Source organism: Elgaria multicarinata, chromosome 2 (genome assembly GCF_023053635.1).
Source record: "Elgaria multicarinata webbii isolate HBS135686 ecotype San Diego chromosome 2, rElgMul1.1.pri, whole genome shotgun sequence".
Lineage (NCBI taxonomy): Eukaryota > Metazoa > Chordata > Lepidosauria > Squamata > Anguidae > Elgaria > Elgaria multicarinata.
In genome coordinates, this window is record NC_086172.1 from 32,011,454 (window position 1) to 32,034,390 (window position 22,937).

General features: G+C 41.4%; 2 protein-coding genes across 2 annotated transcripts in view; both read left to right on the forward strand.

The window, feature by feature from the left end:
* The window catches only part of STAT1 (signal transducer and activator of transcription 1), a 365,052-nt gene that overhangs the window by 264,334 nt on the left and 77,781 nt on the right, over nt 1-22,937 (forward strand). The window lies entirely within an intron of this gene.
* The window catches only part of STAT4 (signal transducer and activator of transcription 4), a 45,350-nt gene that overhangs the window by 1,408 nt on the left and 21,005 nt on the right, over nt 1-22,937 (forward strand). Inside the window, exons 2-12 of the mRNA XM_063116246.1 lie at nt 777-921; nt 7,532-7,630; nt 10,968-11,060; nt 11,752-11,830; nt 14,122-14,207; nt 15,921-16,072; nt 18,011-18,169; nt 18,384-18,476; nt 19,505-19,564; nt 22,277-22,294; nt 22,393-22,486. Of these exons, the coding sequence (XP_062972316.1) occupies nt 777-921; nt 7,532-7,630; nt 10,968-11,060; nt 11,752-11,830; nt 14,122-14,207; nt 15,921-16,072; nt 18,011-18,169; nt 18,384-18,476; nt 19,505-19,564; nt 22,277-22,294; nt 22,393-22,486 (1,078 nt within the window). The remainder of the gene's footprint in view (nt 1-776; nt 922-7,531; nt 7,631-10,967; nt 11,061-11,751; nt 11,831-14,121; nt 14,208-15,920; nt 16,073-18,010; nt 18,170-18,383; nt 18,477-19,504; nt 19,565-22,276; nt 22,295-22,392; nt 22,487-22,937) is intronic.

The following is a 22,937-nucleotide window of genomic DNA, read 5'->3' on the forward strand; positions in this document are numbered from 1 at the left end:
CATAGTAAAGTGGCAATAAAAGCCAACAATAAAACCAAAAAAAAAAAAAAAGCCAACACCAAAGGCAATAACAGCAACAACATCAGTCATATCAAGAGAAGACATAATATGTTTTCAAGGCCTGCAGTGACGGTGCATATATACGATTCCACTGGATGTACCACAACCTCCTTAGAATATAGGCCATAGCCAGATGGGGCTTTATCCCAGGGTGAACCCCGGGATCGTCCCTGTGCGCCCACATGACGCACAGGGGATCCCGGGATCATGGGAGCGCTGCGCCCATCGGGGGTAGGGTGGGGGGAGTGGGAATTTAAATCTTTTTTTAAAAAAAGCTTACTTTTAGCGCATGAGCGTTCGTGCGCTCCTTCCTCTTTAAAATTTTTTTTAAAATGGCGGACGTGACACCTCTCCTGCTGAGGTCGTCGCATGTCATGTGTAGACAGAGGAGGGATCTCGCGATAAACACATTGCAGGATTTTCCCTCCTCTGTTGCGAGCTAAAAGGTAGGTCTAGCTAAGGCCATAGTCTCTTTAAAAGCTGATAAAACCATTATTTTAAAGAAATGTTGGCTCCTTCAGGCCAATGATAATTTTATTCATATTTACCTGATTGTGATAAATGTGCTTAAGATTGATGTCTAAAAACCAAGAGGAACATCCATCCAACCCACCTAGGTCCTAATATTTCTCTTGAACAAATTATATTGAAAGCTTTTATCATTATTTTGTTGTTCATGTTATATGCTTTGTTCTTATAAATCTTGTATTGTATAGGGAATCTGCATATAGCAATGAACCCATGGCAGCCATCCTTTTACAGAACTTGCTTATAAAGCTGGACGAACATATAGACCGTGTTTCCCAAGAGAAGAATCTCCTATTGATACACAACCTAAAGAGAATCAGGAAAGTTCTTCAGGTGAGACCACTGCCTATTATTATTATTATTTATTTATTTATTTATATAGCACCATCAATGTACATGGTGCTGTACAGCGTAAAACAGTAAATAGCAAGACCCTACCGCATAGGCTTACATTCTACTAAAATCATAGTAAAGCAATAAGGAGGGGAAGGGAATGCAAACAGGCACTGGGTAGGGTAAACAGGCACAGGGTAGGGTAAAACTAACAGTATAAAGTCCGAGCAACATCAAGTTTTAAAAGCTTTAGGAAAAAGAAAAGTTTTTAGCTGAGCTTTAAAAGTTGCGATTGAGCTTGTAGATCTCAAATGTTCTGGAAGAGCGTTCCAGGCGTAAGGGGCAGCAGAAGAGAATGGACGAAGCTGAGCAAGGGAAGTAGAGACCCTTGGGCAGGCGAGAAACATGGCATCAGAGGAGCGAAGAGCACGAGCGGGGCAATAGTGTGAGATGAGAGAGGAGAGATAGGAAGGAGCTAGACCGTGAAAAGCTTTGAAGGTCAACAGGAGAAGTTTATATTGGATTCTGAAGTGGATTGGAAGCCAGTGAAGAGATTTCAGAAGTGGAGTGACATGGTCAGAGCGGCGAGCCAAGAAGATGATCTTAGCGGCAGAGTGGTGGACAGAGACCAACAGACTGATGTGAGAAGAAGGAAGGCCAGAGAGAAGAAGGTTGCAGTAGAAGGTTGCCTATACACCACGTGTGGGGTTTAAGGAAGAATCATGAAGAACTGAACTCGGTTTTATTATCTTAGTTTTTTTGTAAGGCATCTCTATACAGACTGCATTTAAGGGAGTGGATGGATATGTTCATTTTAAGCATTTGATCATTGCCGATAAACCAGGGGCTTCAGCCTATTATTGTTCCTTTTTTATCCTTGTGACCAAATTATATAGTTAACCATATGGAAAGGAGGACAGGGCTCCTGTATCTTTAACAGTTGTATTGAAAAGGGAAGTTCAGCAGGTGTCATTGCTATGTATGCAGCACTTGGTGAAATTCCCTCTTCATCACAACAGTTAAAGCTGCAGGAGCCCTTCCCTCTTGATCAGATACAAAAGAGAACTGAGTACCTGCAACTTTAACTATTGTGATGAAGAGGGAATTTATTTATTTATATTTATTACATTTATATTTCACCAGGTGCTGCGTGCATACAAATGGCACCTGGTGAAATTCCCTTTTCTCTATGACTGTTAAAGATACAGGAGCCCTGTTCTCCTTTTTATATGGTCAGCCTAAATTATAGGACCAACACTTCGTATTGTAGTTTTCATTACCTTTGTAGTTGTACTACTGCAGGGATTTGCCTGATAAAAAGAAACTGCTTATTAGTGGGATGATCCCGGTACCTTCTACTCCTCAGGATGAAAGCAAAGCAAAACTTGAAGCGTAGGATGCTGTTTTGTGGACTTGTCCAGGGGAACACTTTTCACTGTAAAATTTGAACTCCTATGGGCAAAGCTAGATGGATGTGGGAGTCACATGCTTAGATAGAAAAAAAGATTTCAGGTTGCACCAGGGGCTACTGGAACTGAAAAACATAGATCTCCTCTCTTTGAAACACAAATTAGAGTGCAATCCTATGCATATTTAGAAAGAAAAAAACCAGCTTTCTGTCTTAACATGCATAGAATTGCACCCAAAGTGTCATCATTTTTTTACTGTAGGCACAGGATGCTCTGAATGAATGGAGCAGCAGCTGGGCGGAGGAACTCTTTCCATGCAACGTTCCCTGCTTAGCTGCTTTTCCACTCACAATAGAAACGATGCCATATTCAAAATCATGGATTAAGATCAGGTGCACTAAAAAAAAAACTTTAAAAAAGAAAAAAGATGCTCCACTTATCACTTGCATTATGTCTAGTTTATCCTAAAAGAAAACTCAGAAAACAGATGTGATACAAAATCACAAAAGAAATAGAAATTATTCCTTTAATCTAGGGTGACCACATGGAAAGGAGGACAGGGCTCCTATATCTTTAACAGTTGCATAGAAAAGGGAATTTCAGCAGGTGTCATTTGTATGCATGCGGCACCTGGTGAAATTCCCTCTTCTTCATAACAGTTAAAGCTGCAGGAGCTATAGTAGAGTGACCAGATACAAAAGAGGAGCCCTGTCCTCTTTTTCATATGGTCACCTATTTAATTAGAAACATTAGCAAAAGATAGGACTGAGAGCCAATTTAAATGCACTGCTCCTAGTATGGCACAGTCCTCACAAAGGACTGTACCACATATGTGTATGTGTGTGTATCACTTGTTTGAAAGCAACCCTACATTCAGTGCTCTTTGCACATCAATATCCGCTAAAGAGAGTCCTGTCAATGCACAAACATGAATTGACAAACTGCACATAACCACACACCTTTTTTGCCCATGAGTTGAAAAGGTATGGGAACCTGTATCTTCTTTGAAGCAGCCCTTGTTTTGCTCAGAATTCCAGCCTCCTGTGGCTGCTCCTCATTTAAAAAAATGTTGATGAAGAATTACATATGATGATGTGTAACATCTAAGTTAGGCTAATATCATAGGGCACATATTTCGGGTATTATCTAGATTGCTTAGGTCAAATATCTAGGTTGAAATATTTAGGGTGATATCTAGGCCTTTAGATCTTGATGGTGCGCCATATCAACTGTGAGAGCAGCATAGGCTGCATCCTAGGTTTTTCTGCAATGTGTAGGGGTTCTTGTAGACAGAGGATGTGAGTATTCACTAAGAGTTGGAAGTTTGAAACTTAAAAACTCCTGCATCAGTAGTTGTTGATCAGTTAAAATAGGTTGCCTTATTTATTTAGTGTTACTTATTTTTTGAAACTATCATGGCAGTAGATGTCAGTTCCAGCGCTCTTGAGGAAGTGAGTACGTGGGTGTGGGTAAAACAACCCCACCTGTAGCTTAAAAGTGATACTAGGGCTGCATTTGAGGTTTTAATTCACTTCCTCTTGCTGACCTAGATTAAAATACTTCTAAACATAGATGAGCAGATTCCAATAATTGTAACCTTATCTCAGAGTATTCTCCAGCATTGTATTATAACAGATCTAGGGCAGCTTGAAATGATTTGCCTTCTGAGACAGAATGCCAAATGCTACCCATCTAGAACCAAATTAGAGACACATTAGCAAAAGTTGAGATACCCAAATGAGAGGTGCCGCTCCAGAGAACCTGATCAAGATCAAAAGTAAGGTAGTTATTTCTTAATACCCTTTAGCCTCCCTACCATATTCACAACCAAGGTGGGTACAGGGAGTGGGTCCTTCCACTTGCCCTCTCTCTTTGCATTTGTAGTGCAGAGGAAATCCTAGCTTCATCAGCAGATTGACTACAGAACCAAGGGCACTTAGTTTTTCTGAACTACTTAACATAAGAACATGAGAAGAGCCCTGCTGGATCAGACCACGGGTCCATCTAGTCCAGCACTCTGTTCACACAGTCACCATCCAGCCATCGGCCGGGATGAACCGCCCAGAGAGCTTCGGCTATTGGGCGGTATAAAACTGTAATAAATAAATAAATAAATAAATAAATAAAATGAACAAGCAGGACATGGTGCAACAGCACCCTCCCACCTATGTTCCCCAGCATCTGGTGCACAGAGACTTATTGCCTCGAATACTGGAGATAGCACACAACCATCAGGGCTAGTAGCCATTGTTAGCCTTTGCCTCCAGGAATTTATCCAACCCCCCTTTGAAGCCAACCAGATTGGTGGCCACCACAAGACTGCGATCCCTGTTGTGTAACATTTAACAGTGTTACATAAAACAGCATACTTCACAACCTATCAGCAGACAGGGGTGGATGGAAACAGGTACTGCACTTATCAAAGGAAGATGATCAATAGTATGCAGAACATGAAGTGCATTTAAGCCAATTGAAATTAATGCTCCTCAGTAAACAATTATGCATAACACTGGGGCCAAACTATACGGTATTCATGCTTTTTATTAAAAAGAGGAAGAAGAATATTTTAACTAGCCACTTTGATTTTTAAAGAAAAAAACAGCCATGGAGCCTTAAACCAGAATGTGCTCTTTCTTGGTCCTAATCAGGGGCCCATGCCAGTTTCCTGCTTAAAATGCCTTCCACTTCTACCGTATTTCTTCCATTGTAAGACGGCAATTCTAAGACGCACCCCGTTTTTAGAGATGTTTATATGGAGGGAAAAGTGCGTCTTAGAATCGAAGAAATACAGTATTTGTCCTGAATGAGCTGTAAAACACCTTGGGGAGCAAACTGGAGCAGGATATTTGCAATAGGCACCTTCAGAAGCAAATAGCAGTTGCAGGGGATTTTCTGCAGGAAACTGGATTGGAAGAACAGTATAGATGGGTTGGTTGGTTTTCCTTCAAAAGAAAAATGGCCCCGTTTTAAAAATGTGAAAAATGTAATGTGTGACTTGGCGCTCATGTGGTTCAAAAATGAACCTTGCTGAGCAGCAACAGCAAAGGCAGAAGAATAGTTTGTGGGTGGGGGAGGGGGTTCCTGTCAGCACCTTCCTGAGCCCTCTCTAGCCAACCAAAAGACCCCCCCCACCTCCCATCCACTTGCACAAAGAGGGTCATCATGATCCTAGGAAGTTGTAAAGGTTTGGGGCAGGGGAGAAAGGGGGCAGCTGGCTGGTGGGTATGGGACTTCTCCATTATTGTGCCTGCAACTTATTCAGCATTGCACCTCGCTTCTTGTTCACTTAGGGTGACCATATGGAAAGGAGGACAGGGCTCCTGTATCTTTAACAGTTGCATAGAAAAGGGCATTTCAGCAGCTGTCATTTGTATATATGGAGAATCTGGTGAAATTCTTTCTTCATCACAACATTTAAAGTGCAGGAGCTATACTAGAGTGTCCAAATACAGAAGAGGGCAGGGCACCTGCAGCTTTAACCATTGTGACGAAGAGGAAATTTCTCCAGGTTCTCCATATATACAAACGACACCTGCTGAAATTCCCTTTTCAATACAACTGTTAAAGTTACAGGAGCCCTGTCCTCCTTTTCATATGGTCACCCTAGTTCACTCACAGCAGCCAAAGCCAAGAGCCTAACTCCTTAATTCTGTGTGTGAAGGGACAGGCCGGTGATGAGGAAGGTATCCTGTGTAGGCTCAGAGGCACTATTATTGCTTACAATAGAGCTGTTCCCTGATTAAAAAAAAATCTTTGATGAGAAATGGGGGGAAATGGGGGGGAAAGTGATTAGAAAGGGGGAACATTAGGGAAGAGCAAAGCATGAGAAGAGAGAAAGAGAGGAACCAAGAATCAGTGCCTCCCTCTCTCTCACACACATCTTTTTAGCGCTGATGAAGCAAGTCTGCACAAAGTGACAGTGGTAGGTGACTGAACTGAACCCCTTAAGCAGAGTTTATGTGAGGCACATATTACAAAGATAGGAAGGAATCACCACTTTTTGCAGCAAGTGCAATCTTGAAAGAGTCATTTTCTGTTGGTGGTGCTAGCAGTGCAGTTGGGAGAAATATATATATACACACACACCTATATAAACATACACACACACAAATAAATGAAAATATGCTGCCCTTCAAAAGCTGGGGCATCCCCCTGTAACAGGTCTCATTGTAGGGCTGACAAGCAGGTGTCATTTGTATATATGGAGAACCTGGTGAAATTCCCTCTTCATCACAACAGTTAAAGCTGCAGGTGCCCTGCCCTCTTAAATCTGGCCACTCTCATATAGCTCCTGCAGCTTTCACTGTTGTGATGAAGAGGGAATTTCACCAGGTTCTCCATATATACAAATGACACCTGCTGAAATTCCCTTTTCAGTGTAACTGTTAAAGATACAGGAGCCCTGTCCTCCTTTTCATATGGTCACCCTAACTTAATGCAACAATTAAGGGGTATGAGTCCTATCACTATTGCCTATGGTTATCTAATTAAACATATCTGCAGGTGTGAACTGGTGGTTCTGTCCTTTTTAAACAAAATAATGGTGGCTATTTACCGGCTTTTGGATCTGCCATTCCCCCCACCCACCCACAAGGCACCTGTGCCTTTAATGGTTACCTAAAAGAAAAATTCAACAGGCGAAGCTTATTGCAGCATTATAGTGATGGGAGAAGCTTCACATATTGAATTTCTACCTGCTCCAGTAGAGAAAAAAGGGTTAGACAAGTAAATTAAAAAGAATTCAAGGAAAAGGTGTGCTGTAATTGGAAAAACTGAAGATATGGGTAGTGAAGACTATGGGTATGTACAGATGTCTGTTATTACATATATTGGATACCGTTGGCTTCATATTTGTGTACTGATTTCTAATAATCAGCCACGAATTTGGAGTGTGGGTCTTTCTAGGGCAAAGGTGAGTAACATGTGGCCCTTCAGATGCTTTGGCCTACAACTTTCATGTTCCCTCGCTATTGGCTATGTCGGCTAAGCTCATGGGTGTTGCAGACCAAAACATCTGGAGAGCTGCAACTTGCCCACCCCTGCTCTAGGGCTAAGAAAGGCCCAGAATCTCAATGTTCCACAGGAACCCTGTCAAAATTTTCCTAGTGAATGCAAGGCTATTGTCAGTAACACAGAGAGGTTGATGTGTGGAGTAGGCTTGGGCTATTTCTAATGCTGACATGTACTTTTGGTGTTTTCAGGGAAAATATCAGAGTAATCCTATGCACATAGCAGTGGTTGTTTCAAACTGTTTAAGAGAAGAAAGAAGAGTATTGGCTTCAGCCAGCATGCCTGTACAGGTAACATCACTTTTGGTTGGATTGATATATTTGTGGCCTCTTGGTTTTTTTCTTTGTTAAACCATCTGGCATTGAGTTAGGTGCAGGTAGGACCATTATTAGTAAAGGGATTAAGTCCACATGAGCCTGTGCTAGATTGTGGCTATTGGCTGCAATCCCAGGATCCTAATACTTGCTTAGTTCTGCTCAAGTCAAAAGGATCAGCACTGGCCCAGAAAAGCTTCAAAATAGCCACTCCGAATGCAACTTTGTCAATATAACACAGGAGAGGGGGAGCAAGGGCTGCATGCTGCTCACCCCTGGTATATGCATATGGGTAGGTGTGTGTGTGTGTGTGAATATATGTGTGTATGCAAAATTAGAATTAGTAGAATTTATTTACATTTCATCAATGTTAGCAAAAAATAACAGTGAAATAAAGAGTGCTTCTGAGTATATGCAGAGTGCTGTTGTCTCAACACTGAGCAATTGGACCTTATCACTCCCTATACACTTAGTAGTAATGGAATATATCCCACAGAGATTAAAATCTCAGCATTCTCTTTTTCAAGATTAAGCCCTGGCGACACCTTTGGCAAGAAAACTACAACCAGAGCACATTTAGGCTGAGTTTGGACGACACACTAATATTTATTTATTATTAAATTTATATTCTGCCCTATAGGCGAAGCTCTCTGGGCGGTTTACAAAAATCAACTGGGAGGTCGGGTAATAGGAACAGAATGGGAAACAACCGTTGATTAGCGTATCGTCCAAACACATTCTGTTCTCCTTCAGCAACAATGCCTCATTTTTCCATCCTCCAGCTTCATCAAACAGATGCTCCCTCTTCCTTACTATGTGGAAGCTCTCCTTGTCTCCTCCCCATAACTTAGTTTGTGCCAAGATGTCACCACAATTCCGTCAGGGAGTCTGTTTTCAATACGAGACCTATATTATGGAGAAAGTATCTTTAAGCATGTACAAAATGCTTTCCCTTCCATGACAAAACATGCAAAGGATTGAGCTGAAAGGGTAGCCAAGTCAGTGGAGTTATATAGGATGGGCAGTTCATTAAACCTGCAGTACCATGCTCACAACTGAAGACTTACTTCTGAGTAAACATGCAGAGGATCAAGCTGCAAAAAGTAACTTAGGCTGCAGTCCTATGTACACTTTCCTGGAAGAAGGCACCATTGAACATAATGCGACTTACTTTTGAGTAGACATAGAATTGTGTAAATGAGCCGCATTTATCTCCCCACATCTTAACTCTTGTTTTCATTAAAGATTGTCACTCCATTGATAGATAATGGCAACTGACAAACAAAATAGCCCAGATTCCTTCCTCTCCAGTCATGTGAACCCACTTTTCCAAAAGAGTTGGATGAGGAGAAGGAGAAAAATAAATCGTCTTATCTGTTTATATAAAATCAAATACAATTTAAAACATCTTTTACCTACCACCCTTCCCTCTTCAGAATTCTAAGACTTGCTCAGGATAGAATAAAGAATAGAAAATAAGACCAGGATAGGATAACGGAAGAAAGAACAGGAAAAGAATTATAGTGATTGGAAATGGGGTGGAGGGGAGAATTCCCCAAGCAAAGTAGCTCTTTTCAGAGGGGCAGCGCTTCAGAGGAATTGGTGGTGTTGGAGGGTGTGTGATACCTTAATTAACTTTATGAGGTGAGATGGCTGAGTGCTTGTTGCTGTTTTTAAATGGTAAACTTATTTACCATTGGGCCATAGCTCAGTGGTAGACTACATAGCTTGCATCCAGAAGGCTCCAGGTTCGATCTCTGGCATCTCCAGATAGTTTAGGTAAAACTCCTGCCTGAAACTGTGTAGAGCCGCTGCCAGGCACTGTCAGCGATACGGGGCTAGATGGACCAATGGTCTGACTCAATATAAGGCAGCTTCCTATGTTCCTGTGGCAGTACTATGTGGCACTCTGCAGGCAGCCTCTAGGACTTCCTGGAACCTGGCGTCGTATAGTCCTAAATCTCCTTTTGGTATAATTTGCTGTCTGCAGCTAAGTGGGAGAAGTTAAAGATGGGGAGGGGGGTTGTGGAAGTTAATTAAATTCTTTGCTGTGGTGAACCCACTAAGCTTCTGTAGAACCTGAAAGTTCTAGTTTAGGGCAGTAAAATCAGATGTTGTATAAAATACCAGTATTCCACAGGGAACTCTTCCTACCTCCCCCCCACCCTCCATCCCCCTTCTTCAAAGTGTCATTGCAAATAAGCTCCCAGCAATGGGCATGTAAGAGTAGAAAGGGAGGGAGGGGGAGAGAGATAATAAGGAGATATAGTGGAAGGCAACATGGCAGTATAGTTGAAAGGGCTTCTATCTTCATACTATACTCCCTATTGGTCTGCCAAGGGAGGTAGTCCTACTGCCTTCCTAGTCACTGCAAGGTTTTTGAGGGAAGAGGTGGGCTTGTATTAAGAGAGATTGTGGGCATGTCTAGACCAGGGGGGTGGAGAGGGAGGATCTCTTGATATGCTGATCGTGAGATCCTCCCCCTCAGTCTACAAGTGGCGCGTGACGTCCTGAGAGGAAGAGGACGTTGCGCCCACCATTTATTTTTTTTTATTGGAAATGAGCACAGGAGTACTCCAGCGAAAACTCTAATTTTTTTAAAAAATAAAATAAACGGGGATATTGCCCCGTCTAGCCGTGCCCGATGTCTTTGGGGCATCTCGGAAGAAGCGGGACTCAATACTCATGATTGTAGGAGAGGTGTCTTTAAAGATTGCTCGCAGAATGAGCAATCTCCTGGGATAACAGTAAAACAGTTAGGAGCAGGGAAAGAAGGTGCAATTCCTCAGTCCCCTCCGCTCCACACATAGATTGGTTGTCTAAATAAGGGTCTAGTAATAAGGTTTTGAAGTGCCTTGTAATATTAACCTTGGCCTTTTGGTTCTAGTGTGATAGTTTAAAGACTTTGTCTGAGGCTAGCATTTTTGCTCTTGTCGAATTTCCACAAATTACACTTTTGTCAATGCTAGTCCTCTGTAATGGAAACCATAACATTGGATGGATAGATATCCTTTCTCAAATCAGATATGACTATATAAGAAAACAGGGAAGAGATTATTTGTATACTCTTGCCTGTTTCATTAGCAGATATAGATATGATTCTTTCTATGTGACAGTTTTCTCACAGAAGTGATATGTGAGGTATCTTGCATGAATGAAACACTAAAATCACAAATTATCTTTCGAAAAGAAAAATATTAAGCTAAAGAATAAGGTCTCCTAGATCGGGTTATTTTTCTGTATTTTTCACTGAATATTTTGTGTAAAGAAGAATGGTATCATTGAACTCATCTGTAAAATTTCCTTGTTTTAGGGACCTCTAGAGAAGTCACTACAGAACAACTTGGGTTCAGAAAGGCAAAGAAATGTAGAGCACAAGGTGTCTGCAATTAAGAACAGTGCACAGGCAAGTTATTATAGTTTGCCACATGTATCCTAAATATCTGGAATCCTACATAGAGAAAATTTAACTATACCTTCTATGGGCTTGTAAAACTGAAGCTGAATCTACTCATGCAGCAGAGTGAATTGGTAAAAAGATAGTGAAATGGGTTGTACATCTCTTCTTTGACAGCCATACAAATGGTATTATCAATGGGGTTTTTTTCTTTTTAGATTCAGTAAAGAATTGTCAGGCTTTTACAAATTCTGAAAAAAATAAGATATTAAACATACAATTGGAATTTTTTTTTTGACAAGTTGGGGCATGTAATAAGTAGGAATGTTACCCAATCAGGAAAATCTTGGCCAATTAATTTTATGGCTTTAGTTGATTACGTGAAAAGAGCTATGCAGGATTAAGACCAAAGGTCTATCTAGACCTTTCCCACAGTAGCCAGCCAGGGTTTTTAAAATTAATACAAGCTATTAATCGATTCAGTGTTGCACCCCTAGTAATTTGGGTGTGTTGCAAAATGGTTCTGTCCACCTCACTCACCCAGGGCATAGCCAGTGACTGTGGAAAGGAGTCAGTAGTGAGAGAGAGATTTCATTTACCAGTTGCCAAAACTTCCTGAGGAATATTATTGACACTCTCTGAATGCCAGGGATCATATTGGATCCATTTGCCATTAAATAACTTTAATTTGCAAAAACAGATGACTGAACAAGATGTGAAATATTTAGAAGATTTGCAAGAGGAGTTTGACTTCAGGTTTAAAACAATACAGAGCATAGGTAAGCTTTTCCATAAAATATTGTGAAGCAAGAATGCTGACTTTTTGATCTTGCATATGTGTAAAATTTGGGCTTACAAAACCTGTGTAACTTTAGCAGCTGATAGGGTGATGTTTTACGGAAAATTATAGTCAAGCCTTTACTTTTGGGGGGGCAAGGGTTTAGAGCAGAGTTAAGGTAACAGAGACTACAATTTTGTACACCTTTACCTGGGAGGTGCACTGAACTTCATAGGGCTTACTTTTGAGTAGGTGTGTACAGGATTGTGCTGTAAAAGTACTCCTTTGTATGCTTCCTTGAAAGTAAGTCCCGCTGAATTCCCTAGCAAGTGTGACTTTCAGACACAACACAGCAAAATGCTGTCACAAATAAAACAATTCTGAGCACACTTACCTGGCAGTAATCCTCACGAAAGATAGTGGGATTTATTTCTGAGTAAACATGCATAGGATTGTGCTGTACATATGGTTGAAAGTAACGGAATGTAGGGTGACCATATGAAAAGGAGAACAGGGCTCCTGTATCTTTAACAGTTGCATAGAGAAGGGAATTTCAGCAGGTGTCATTTGTATATATGGGGAACCTGGTGAAATTCCCTCTTCGTCACGGCAGTTAAAGCTGCAGGAGCTATAGTAGAGTGACCAGATTTAAAAGAGGGCAGGGCACCTGCAGCTTTAACTGTTGTGATGAAGAGGGAATTTCACCAGTTTCTCCATATATACAAATGACACCTGCTGAAATTCCCTTTTCAATACAACTGTTAAAGATACAAGAGCCCTGTCCTCCTTTTCATATGGTCACCCTATGGCACTTAATTACAACAAACAAACAAATTCCATTGATTTCAGTGGGACTTAATTGTCACTCATTTTGCTGGATTTTATTTTATATGTCCATTGGTTTTGTAGCATTTTCATCCTAAAGGGTGCAATCCTTGGCGTGTTTAGACAGAAAAAAGTCCTACAACTCCCAGCATGCCCCAGTTATCAAGTTACTAAAAAGTAACTTTGGAAGGCTACAGTCAGAAGTGAAACAGCAGCAGGGAAACAGTCTGTCCTCCCCCCCCCCATTCAAAAGCCCTACTCAAAGCTGTTACCCACATCTTTTCCCCTGTAGGATGGGGAAAGTACCCCTCCCTCCCCCTTACGCAGAGTGTAGAATCAGCTTGGGGGTGATAATGAATGTCATCAGACGAGCATTTTATCACACGCTCATTACTTTCTAATTACGGATGTTTGTGGGTCCTTATGACGACGCCATCTGCCTCCCATGCATCACCTGCTCCTTGTTGCCTGCTTTCCATCACCAAATAGACACCTATAAATCCGATTATTGTTTCTGAAATGGAATGTGCCGCCATTTCCTGCTGTGTGCAGGAAAAGCGGAGCGATAAAAACGGCCACTGAATGGGCCACGTGGTCATTGTTTACTTCCTTTTTCTTCCCCTCTGCGAAGAAAGAGGAAGTATCATGGGACAGAAGCTGGGGGAAAACGATGGTAAGGAAACACAATCTCCCTCCCCTGTCTGATTATGCTCCTTGAATGGAAAAATAGCTAGCAAGGAAAAAGTTAAGCCATGCACGTGCGTGTGCACACATATACCATTCTGCCTTTCTTTCACTCGATAGGAGAATGTTACAGTCATCTGTGTATAACATCTGGTTTGGCCATTTGATGTTTTATACCCAACTGATGTTCATGCAGTGATGAGCATAAACAGCAGGGTGTTGTCCGCTCTGAACTACCCTGCCAGTAGGTACTGATGGGCATCCATGTGGTTGCACCCAGGGCCATGTTGTGGGAGACCTTAGTGATGGTGATGATAATGATTTCTTTTTACCGAGAATGCAGCTGCGGGTTTGGGTGATGGAATGGCAGAAATCTCCATATGGCTCATTTTAAAATGTGTCTACTGAAATTCATAATACTAGTCATGTTCAAAAGTGCATTCTGGATGAAAGCTGGGTTTGTATCTTTTTTTAGCTTTGGCAAAACAAGGCACATACTTCTATAACTATAGCACATTTAGTTAATTTATTATAATGTATTTAAACTTATATGTATATAAACAGGCATATATTTATCAAACAGTGTTCTCATGATTGTTTTGTGTAATTATTTCTCTTCAATCTCCCCTGAAAACAAAACAAAAAATACTAATTAAAATGAAAAGTACTCTCTAGTGAAATTGACCTGCCAAATATGTCACTTTTCAGCTATTTGCATGTATTTTCTTTAGGGTGTTTCCTCCCTCCTGTGTTGTACGCATACAATTTTGTGTTTTCTTGTAGAACAGAATGACAAAAATAGTGTTGCCATGAAGCAAGAGATGCTGTTATTGCAGGAAATGCTCAATACCTTAGACTACAGGAGAAAGGTTGGTTAGTTCTTTTGTTGTTGTTGTCATTTGTGTATTTTGTGGCTCTCCTTTCCTTCTGCATTGAGTTAAAAACTTGAAGGGAACTTGCAGGGTTCTTTTTCCAGTTAGACGTTAAGCATCAGGAAATGCCGAAGTCTCTGAAAGAGTCAGATGACTGTGCAGAAGTACTGCCTACATCCTTGAGTGGGAAGACAGTCACAACATTGAAAATATCCGTCCTTTCATTTATTACATTGGGAAGAGCCTATAGCTCTGTGGTAGAGTACCTGCTTTGCATACAGAATGTCCCAGGTTTGTTCCTGGGCCACCTAGGTAGGCTGCTGCCAGTCAGTGTTGAAAATATTGGCCTAGATAGACTGATGGCTTGACTATCAATATATGGCAGCTTCTTCTGTTTCTTTCCTCCAAAGAGCTCAGAGCAGCTATCCCAAGACCCTGATCAAAACATTCTGAGGTAGGCTGGCACAAAAGATGGTGAATGGCCCAAAGTCGCATGCAGTGAAATCCTGTCAATATGTACTCAGAAATAAGTTCTACTGAATTCATAGAATCATAGAATGATAGAATAGCAGCGTTGGAAGGGGCCTATAAGTCCATCGAGTCCAACCCCCTGCTCAGTACAGGAATCAGTGAGGCTTACTCAGCAGTAAGTGTGTTCAAGAGTGCATATTTACAGTGCAACCCTATACATGTCTACTTGGAAGTAAGTTCCATTAAGTTCAGTGGGGTTTACTGCAGTTTACAATAGCATAGGATTGCAGCCTTAATGAGTTTAAGATTTACCAAGTAGTGGTTTTCTTACAGGCCTGTGCTACTTCTTTCCAATTTCCCAGGGTTTTGTTTTTTGTTTGGCAATGTGTTTATTTCGGCAACTTTTCAATTCTTCTACAAGTGTGCTTACTTTGAAAGTTTGTCACATCATATAGTATACTTCCTCCCCCCTTGAAATCTTTAATGATATAGCGCTTCGTAATCTTTTAAAAGTTTCTAACCATAAGCAATTAAACATTATGAGCAACATGTCAACTTAACGTTTTTACTCTTCACATTGCTGATCATATCAAAAAGGCATGTTATATGAATAAGTGTGTCTGTTAAGCTTGCCAATTCTATTCTTCCATGAGAGCTAGGTTAGTATCAATAGGAAGGGAGTCTCCAATTGGTATCATCTGTTAAGTGAATCTTAAAGCAATATAGGTTAGCTATCATTTCATGTCTGTTTCAAGTCATTCATGCTCCAGCATAGTGAGTTTTGGGGGTGGTTATAGCAAGAAAAGTCAGATTATTTTTAAACCTAGCCTATCATTGTGGGTTAACTTCTCTTGAAACGTGACGGCTTGAGAACACCCAAACAAAACTATTGATTTCATCTTCAGTATGCTCAGGACGTCTTGCTTTATTGAAAGTGCTAAAGCTGCTCACCTCAGGAAATTTAAGTCCCTTTTTAACCAAGAAGTGCATTTAAATTTCGGCCAACGGATGGTCAAATGTTTGAAACGGTACATGCTTTAAATATCAGTACTAATGTTGAAGGAGAAGGTGATAGAACAAATCCAACTATCGCCGTTTTAAACTTTTAAATTGATGTTGGATTTGTTTGTAAGAAAAATAATAATTCTGTAAGGCCAAAACGCTCCTGGGAAACCCTCACCTCCAAAGTTTCTCTTACTTTTCCAAACTAGATAGTGATGCTTACCCTATTTCTTATAGGAAATTCTCAGTAAAATGGCACAGATAATAAAGGAAGTTGAAGCCTTGGTGAACAACATGCTAACGGAAGAATTATTGGACTGGAAGAGGCGACAACAAATTGCTTGCATTGGAGGCCCTCTACACAGTGGGCTTGATCAATTGCAAAACTGGTAAGCTTTTAACTCTGGTTTCTGTGTGAAGAACAACAGGAAGTTACTGTGGCTGGTTGCTTCTCTCCAGCCCAGGTTGCACAATAATACAACTTTCAGCCGAGAGTTCAACAGAGGTTATTGCCAGTCATCTTCTAACATGAAGATACGGGTCTGAAATGAAAGTCACTGTAGCAGGCGTAATCTGCTGTAAAAGTGCTTTGAAATAAGGCTATTGCAAAGCAGGGCTGAGGCTGAACCACCCAAAGGATGTCAACCCAGCAAGTCTGGGGAACCACTGTTAATATTGGTAGCCAGTTGTGAAACCTCTGCCACAAGTACCTGATAAATGGTATATCCCCAGCCTCAACAAGCAGTGCTGCTATAATTTCATCTTGGGAAGATGGCTGCATTCGTATCTCATATCACTAGTGATGGCTCTGCATACATGAGACATCAGAGGTTCACCCCCACCCACCCACCCACCCCCACACAAGATCAGTTGATTGAATTTCTCATCCACCCCTCAGTTTTCTGTGTATTTCCTCCTCTTTTAAAACTGTGCACTCGTGAGTCAAACTACATGTGACATCAGGCATGTAGCTCTGCCCTTAAGTGCAGAGTTTTTACCCCCGGGAGTTTCCATGCTCAGCTGAGTTTCCAGCCGATCCAGATCGGGACCGTAATGTAGCAGGCAGGGGGGACTTTAATCCTTCGCTCTGAATTATGCTGGTCATTTCTAAAATAACAGCAGCAACTGTACTGAAGGGGAGAGCTATGTGATGTCAAGGGTAGTTTGGCCCTCGCATGTTGGAATACATGCCTCTTACCCATGGCAATGTAGCTAGGTATTTCCAGGCTGCGTTACTAGCTGTACTCATTTCCAGTGCTGGCTGTATAGAGAGTGTTTCTGTGATAGGAGGATACCTTCCAACTAGAAGAGCCTACAGCAACGTCTAATAACATGTGCCTTTGCAGTGCATGCTTTACCCTGGCTTTGCCTCTGAATTTATTTATTTATTTATTGCATTTCTATACCACCCAATAGCCGAAGCTCTCGGGGCGGTTCACACTCAACTGGAAAACACAGTCATGATATGTATATTCATGTACACAATTCCCCCCTCCCATTTGTTGTTCACTTTTTATGTTTCCATTTGTTTCCATTTTTGTTCACTTTTTACATTTACGTTTGCTCACATAAAACATTTAGCTGTGCACTTAAACAAAAAACTGGCAGCCACCCATAATGATATCTGTTGGTCTTAACTTTACAAGGGTGATGTCTGTATGCAGGGAAAGCCTCCGGGTGGCTGCAGATCTGCGCCGCGACAGTTCTACGATGCAAGCACAGCTTTGCAGCCACCATGGGGCTTTCCTGCAAGCTGTGGATTGAAAAAGTCAGGGGCTAACCCTGGCTTTTTCAATTGGAGCGATGTCATTACGGTTTTTCTGCCATCCGACATCAGTCTGGGGCCAATCTGTGGGCGTCCCTGGTGGAAGGTGACTGGCAATTGCTCACCTTCCACCAGGAAGAGGGCGGAGGTAGGCTCCAGTACCTGGATGGCCACAGGAAACCCCATGGTCCTTCGGCATCAGGATTACCTGACACCACCGCGAGAGAGGAAAACCACAAGGTTTCGGAGGGACACTGCACCAAGCTGGTGCCATGAAGGCAGCCCCCATGTCTTTAAATTAAGGACAGCTCCCTTGCCAAAAGTTCTGACTGACATAAGGATGCTGCTGAAGCTTTTAGGATGGGATTTAAGCATATTTGACTTTCTCTCAGAATTATGCCCGACACAAAACATAAGAGTTAAAGCAGATTTTATGAGCGAAATGATTGATTTCGTAATTCACGCTCCAAATAATATTCTCTTTAGCATTGCATTCAAGGGTATACAGAGTGTGAAGGAGTGAAGGAGTGAGTAACCAGAATGTTTCTTTGTATTTGTTCAGTTTCACACTGGTGGCAGAGAGTCTCTTTCAAATAAGAAGGCAACTGGAGAAGCTGGATGAACTTTTGGTCAAACTCACATATGAGGGAGACCCCATTGCATTGCAAAGACCTCACTTGTTGGAAAGAGTGAACTTTTTACTTTATAGCCTATTCCAAAGGTATGTAAGCCATTTACATTTCTAAGTGCAATTTGGCAAGTGTAATTGTATATTTTTAAGTGTAATGCTTAATGTGTTTGTGGGGGAAATGTCTGAAAATTGCACCAGATAATAGAGATGAATACCTGTCATGCCATGTTGAGGAACCCTGCATATCTTGCACCATTTCACCAGCCATGGTGTTAATGAAGCTATTTACTTCCTTTCATAATAGTTCATTTATAGTTGAGAGACAACCCTGCATGCCGACCCATCCGCAGAGGCCTTTGGTTCTGAAAACATTAATACAGTTCACAGTTAAACTTAGGTGAGTAAAGGATATTGTTTGCCATCTGCCCAATTTTCTTAATGTTCTAGAACGTCTCTCTAAACTTCTCATGCACACTAGGCCAAATCCTTACCAACACAACTTTGCATCAAGACCCTCTTTGGCTTTTCACCCACAATAGCAGTTTGTTAAATAGAGCTGTTAAAAAGAAAAAGATTATGGACAATCTTGAAGTGCACAAATGGCTCTTCTTTGTATGAAGACTCAGGTCCCCAGGTTCATAGCCAGGGTGTCTCTCAGCATCTTTCAACTGAGGAGAATAACAGCATTCTCTCAGGCCTTAGCTATACCTACCGTTTAGCCCACAACAGAGGAGGGAAGATCCTGTGATGTGTTTATCGTGAGATCCCTCCTCTGTTTACATGCAACACGCGACGACCTCAGAAGGAGAGGCGTCGCGCCCGCCATTTTTAAAAAAATTAAAGGGGCAACAGCACACGAACACTCATGCGCTAAAGGTAAGTGGTTTTTTAAAAAATTTAAGTACTTTCCCCGCTCCCCCCACCCTACCCCCGATGGGCGTAGCGCGAGGAATCGCACGGAGCCGGGTCAACTCGCGGTGCCCAGCCACACGTTCCACGGTCTCAGGCTCAGCCCGGGACCGTGGAAAAACCAGAGCCAAAGGGAAGGGCGAGATCCCGGGGCAAGGGAGGGATCATCCCTCCTTGATCCCAAGATCCCCTGTGTGTCATGTGGACGCACAAGGACAATCCTGGGGATCACCCTGGGATAAAGCCCCGTCTAGCTATGGCCTCAGTCTAACCAATTTGCATTTGTCGCTATTATTGCCTATACTTTCCGTTACTGTTGGAATACATCTGCAAGTCTCATGCATTTGGAGGTAGGTTCCCCAGTAACATAATGGATCTGGTTGGTAATATAGCTCTCAATGTTATAAGATAACTAATTTGCCTAGGCAGTTACATTTTTCCATTGCAGCGTTATTAGCTGTGAACAGTATATGGTAGTTTCTTCTGAAACTAAATTCTACACTTTTTATTTCCTAGGTTGCTTATTAAATTGCCAGAGCTGAATTACCAGATCAAAGTGAAAGCTGCTATTGACAAGTAGGTAACTTGAAAAAATGCTACCATTTCTCCAGGCCATTATAACATTTCATACAATTTTCCAGTGTTTTGAGGATTTGAGGTACCATAGTTAAATCCACTTCATGTACAAAAAGGTTGTGACTGGTTTTTCAAATGATCAGAAAAAACACATTCTTTCTCTCATTTTAACTGATTTGTATTTTTTTGCCTGTTATTTCCAGTTCCCATAATTGTCTTAATTACTGGAACCTTTCCAACATTGAGCAATATTAAATGTTGCTCTTTACAAAGGTGTTGCATCTATGCATAAACAGTATGATTAGAGGATGCCAATAATTCAGATTCTGTCAGTATTCACTGAAAGAAGGCTTGTATATCATAGTGGCTAAAGACTGGAGTTCTTGGTTCAAATCTCACCTCTTTTGTGAACTCTCTAGGTGAGTTGAGGCAAGCTGCTTTTTTTCTCAGCCTTAGCCCCTCATCTGTGAAGGGAGTCTTTCTCAGCTCCCTCAAGCAGGGGGACTACATAAAACAAAAAGAATTAGTCTCAAGATGCTTAAAAAAGTTATATTCTCTAAGAAGGCCAATGCGTTTCGGCCCAGTATTTTATTTGTGGCCTTCTTCAGCGGAATTGTTAAGCACCCTTCAAAGGAATCTGTCAGGACTGTCTCATACAGTCCTGATAGTACTCTCATTTGAAGATAGGCGGATCTCGTACATTTGAATTCGGACTTCTTAAAAAATAAAAAATAAAACTAGCCCCCCAAGCATCTTTAGACTAGTTCTCTGTGCTTGGAATTATTTTTGATGCTTTCCAGTCTTCTCATATTTTCTGGACTATTTGACCTCACTGAGGCCTATCTTTACTTTCCCATCAGGACTAGTTTTTGTGGGTTCTTCAGGTCCAGCTCTAGAGAGAAACAGAAATTCTGGTCTTTTGGGATTTTTTATTCTTTTTGAGAAAAGGAGGCGCTCTAAGCTCAACCTGCAAAAGGGCCTACAATGTACTGGTTCCTCCCTCTTCACCTGTTATGGCCTGTTCGTTTATGTTTTGTCTTGTGAATTCAGGAGAGTGGTATATTTTAACACAAGCCCCTCACAACCCTCCTCAATGCTTTCTACACATCCACATTCTTGCCCCCCTCCATGTTTAGCTATTGTTTGTCAGGGTATGCTGTTATTTCATGGACAAATTTGTCTTCTCAATATGTTACCAACTGAGGCCTTAGCTAGACCTAAGGTTTATCCTGGGATCGTCCCGGGGTCATTCCTGTTCATCTAAATGACACACAGAGGATCCCGGAACCAGGCAGGGACGACCCTGGGACGATCCCGGGATAAACTTTAGGTCTAGAAGCAGCCACGTTTGTCCTAGGCCTTGCTTCTCCTTTCTATTACTTTTGCTGTTTGTTCTAAGTTTTGAGTAACTTTTGAGGTCAGATGTTAACATCTGGGAAACAAGGCCTCTCCAAATGTGGAATTTGAAGTCTGCGCTCCTGGCTATCAAGGAGGGAGCCCTTCTCAAGTTAGCTGATTTCTTTCCCTCAAATTCACAGGTAAGACCAGAATTTCTGTTTTTCTTTAAATATGAGCTTTTTGCAGTTTTCTTACTTTGTTTTTAGATATTTAGCATCATTTTTCAATTTGCATAGGGGTAAGACTACAAATAGGTCTGCAAAGACTGGGGAAAATACAACCAGTGATTCACACAGTTACAATGGGATTGCATTAATGTAGGTGTTGGCAGAATCATCAACGCCACAGCAGTGTTATGCATGAAAAACTTTCCACTTCTCTGAGCTGATGTAGTTTTTCCACAACAAAACTGGGTAGTTTTGGTTGTGGTTCTCTTTGAGTTCTTTATTGTGTGAGCTTGAAACTTAGAAGTCAGCATTGTGTCAAGAAGTGAAACTGTATAGTAGTGCCTTCGAAGTTCTTCACCAACACAAGTTCTTCGATTTTGCACAGAATGCTGATAGCAACTTTTCATTTACAGTTATGATTCCAAAACACTCTCTCTCTCACTCTTTGTGTGTGTGTGTGTGTGTGTGTGTGTGTGTGTGTGTGTGAGAGAGAGAGAGAGAGAGAGAGAGAGAGAGAGAGCAAAAGAGACTTTAAAAGATGTAATCAGTTATTGAATAAATATCCTACTTCAGCTTAACATTGATCCTGGTTTTGAGCCAATAAACAATTCACATGAGTAAACAAGGTACTGTGATGGCATTGGATGCTGTTATGACAGGTACTTAGGCCTCTGTAGTAGGTGTCGTTTTCCAATTCTGTGGTAGTTACGTTGTGGGGTAAGCTGAATGTGCAAAGTATGTGGTAAGAAACACGGGAGAGGGGAGAAAGGGAAGGGGCCGATCCAGTCTCTCATATTCAAAATGATACTAAATGTCTGGATTTACACACTCATATTAAGAGCTGATTCTGATGCATCTAATCCACTTAGTGAACTTTACAGCAGTAGTACCTATCCACAGCAGAAATCTTTGCTAATCAGTTATGCTGTATCCATTATATTGATAATACATGAATGCCAAATATCCCACTGGTTATTGATTTCCTATTAGTTTTCAATTTGCAGGTGTACAGTATGAACAAGTTCTGAAATTGTAAGCATGATAAAAGCTTTATCGCTTTTTAAATGCATAATTTAACTAGGCCTTCTGAGCGTATGAAGACTTTCACAACAAATTCTTTTGATATCTTATTTTTGTTTTTACCCAGGAATGCTTCTACTGTAAGGTAAGAAAATTTAAATGATGGAACATTAACAATGAACAGCATATAGTTCCATATTAGTTTGCCTGCTGCTGTGTACCTTATTAGGATGTGTCTTCTAGCAACCGCAGATTCGTTCTTTGTGGCACTCATGTAAAAGCAATGAACATGGATGAATCTGCAAATGGGAGTCTTTCTGTGGAATTCCGACATTTGGTAAGTTAATATTTCATTAATTATGGCAGAGGAATGGGACAGAGTTGTCTGCATTTCAGTGCCTAGGTATATGGCACTGCCATCAGTTGTGCAGTGGTAGATCCCTTTGAACTTGGCTAAGTTTAATTAGGGGCTGCATCCTCACCACTGCAATGAAAGATCCAAGGGGAAATTCCCCAACAGGGCCAGATAGGGCTAAACTTAGGGTGCCCATATGAAAAGGAGGACAGGGCTCCTGTATCTTTAACAGTTGTATTGAAAAGGGAATTTCAGCAGGTGTCATTTGTATATATGGGGAATCTGGTGGAATTTCCTCTTCATCCCAACAGTTAAAGCTGCAGGTGCCCTGCCCTCTTTTGTATCTGGCCACTCTCGTATAGCTCCTGCAGCTTTAACTGTTGTAATAAAGAGGGAATTTCACCAGGTTCTCCATATATACAAATGACACCTG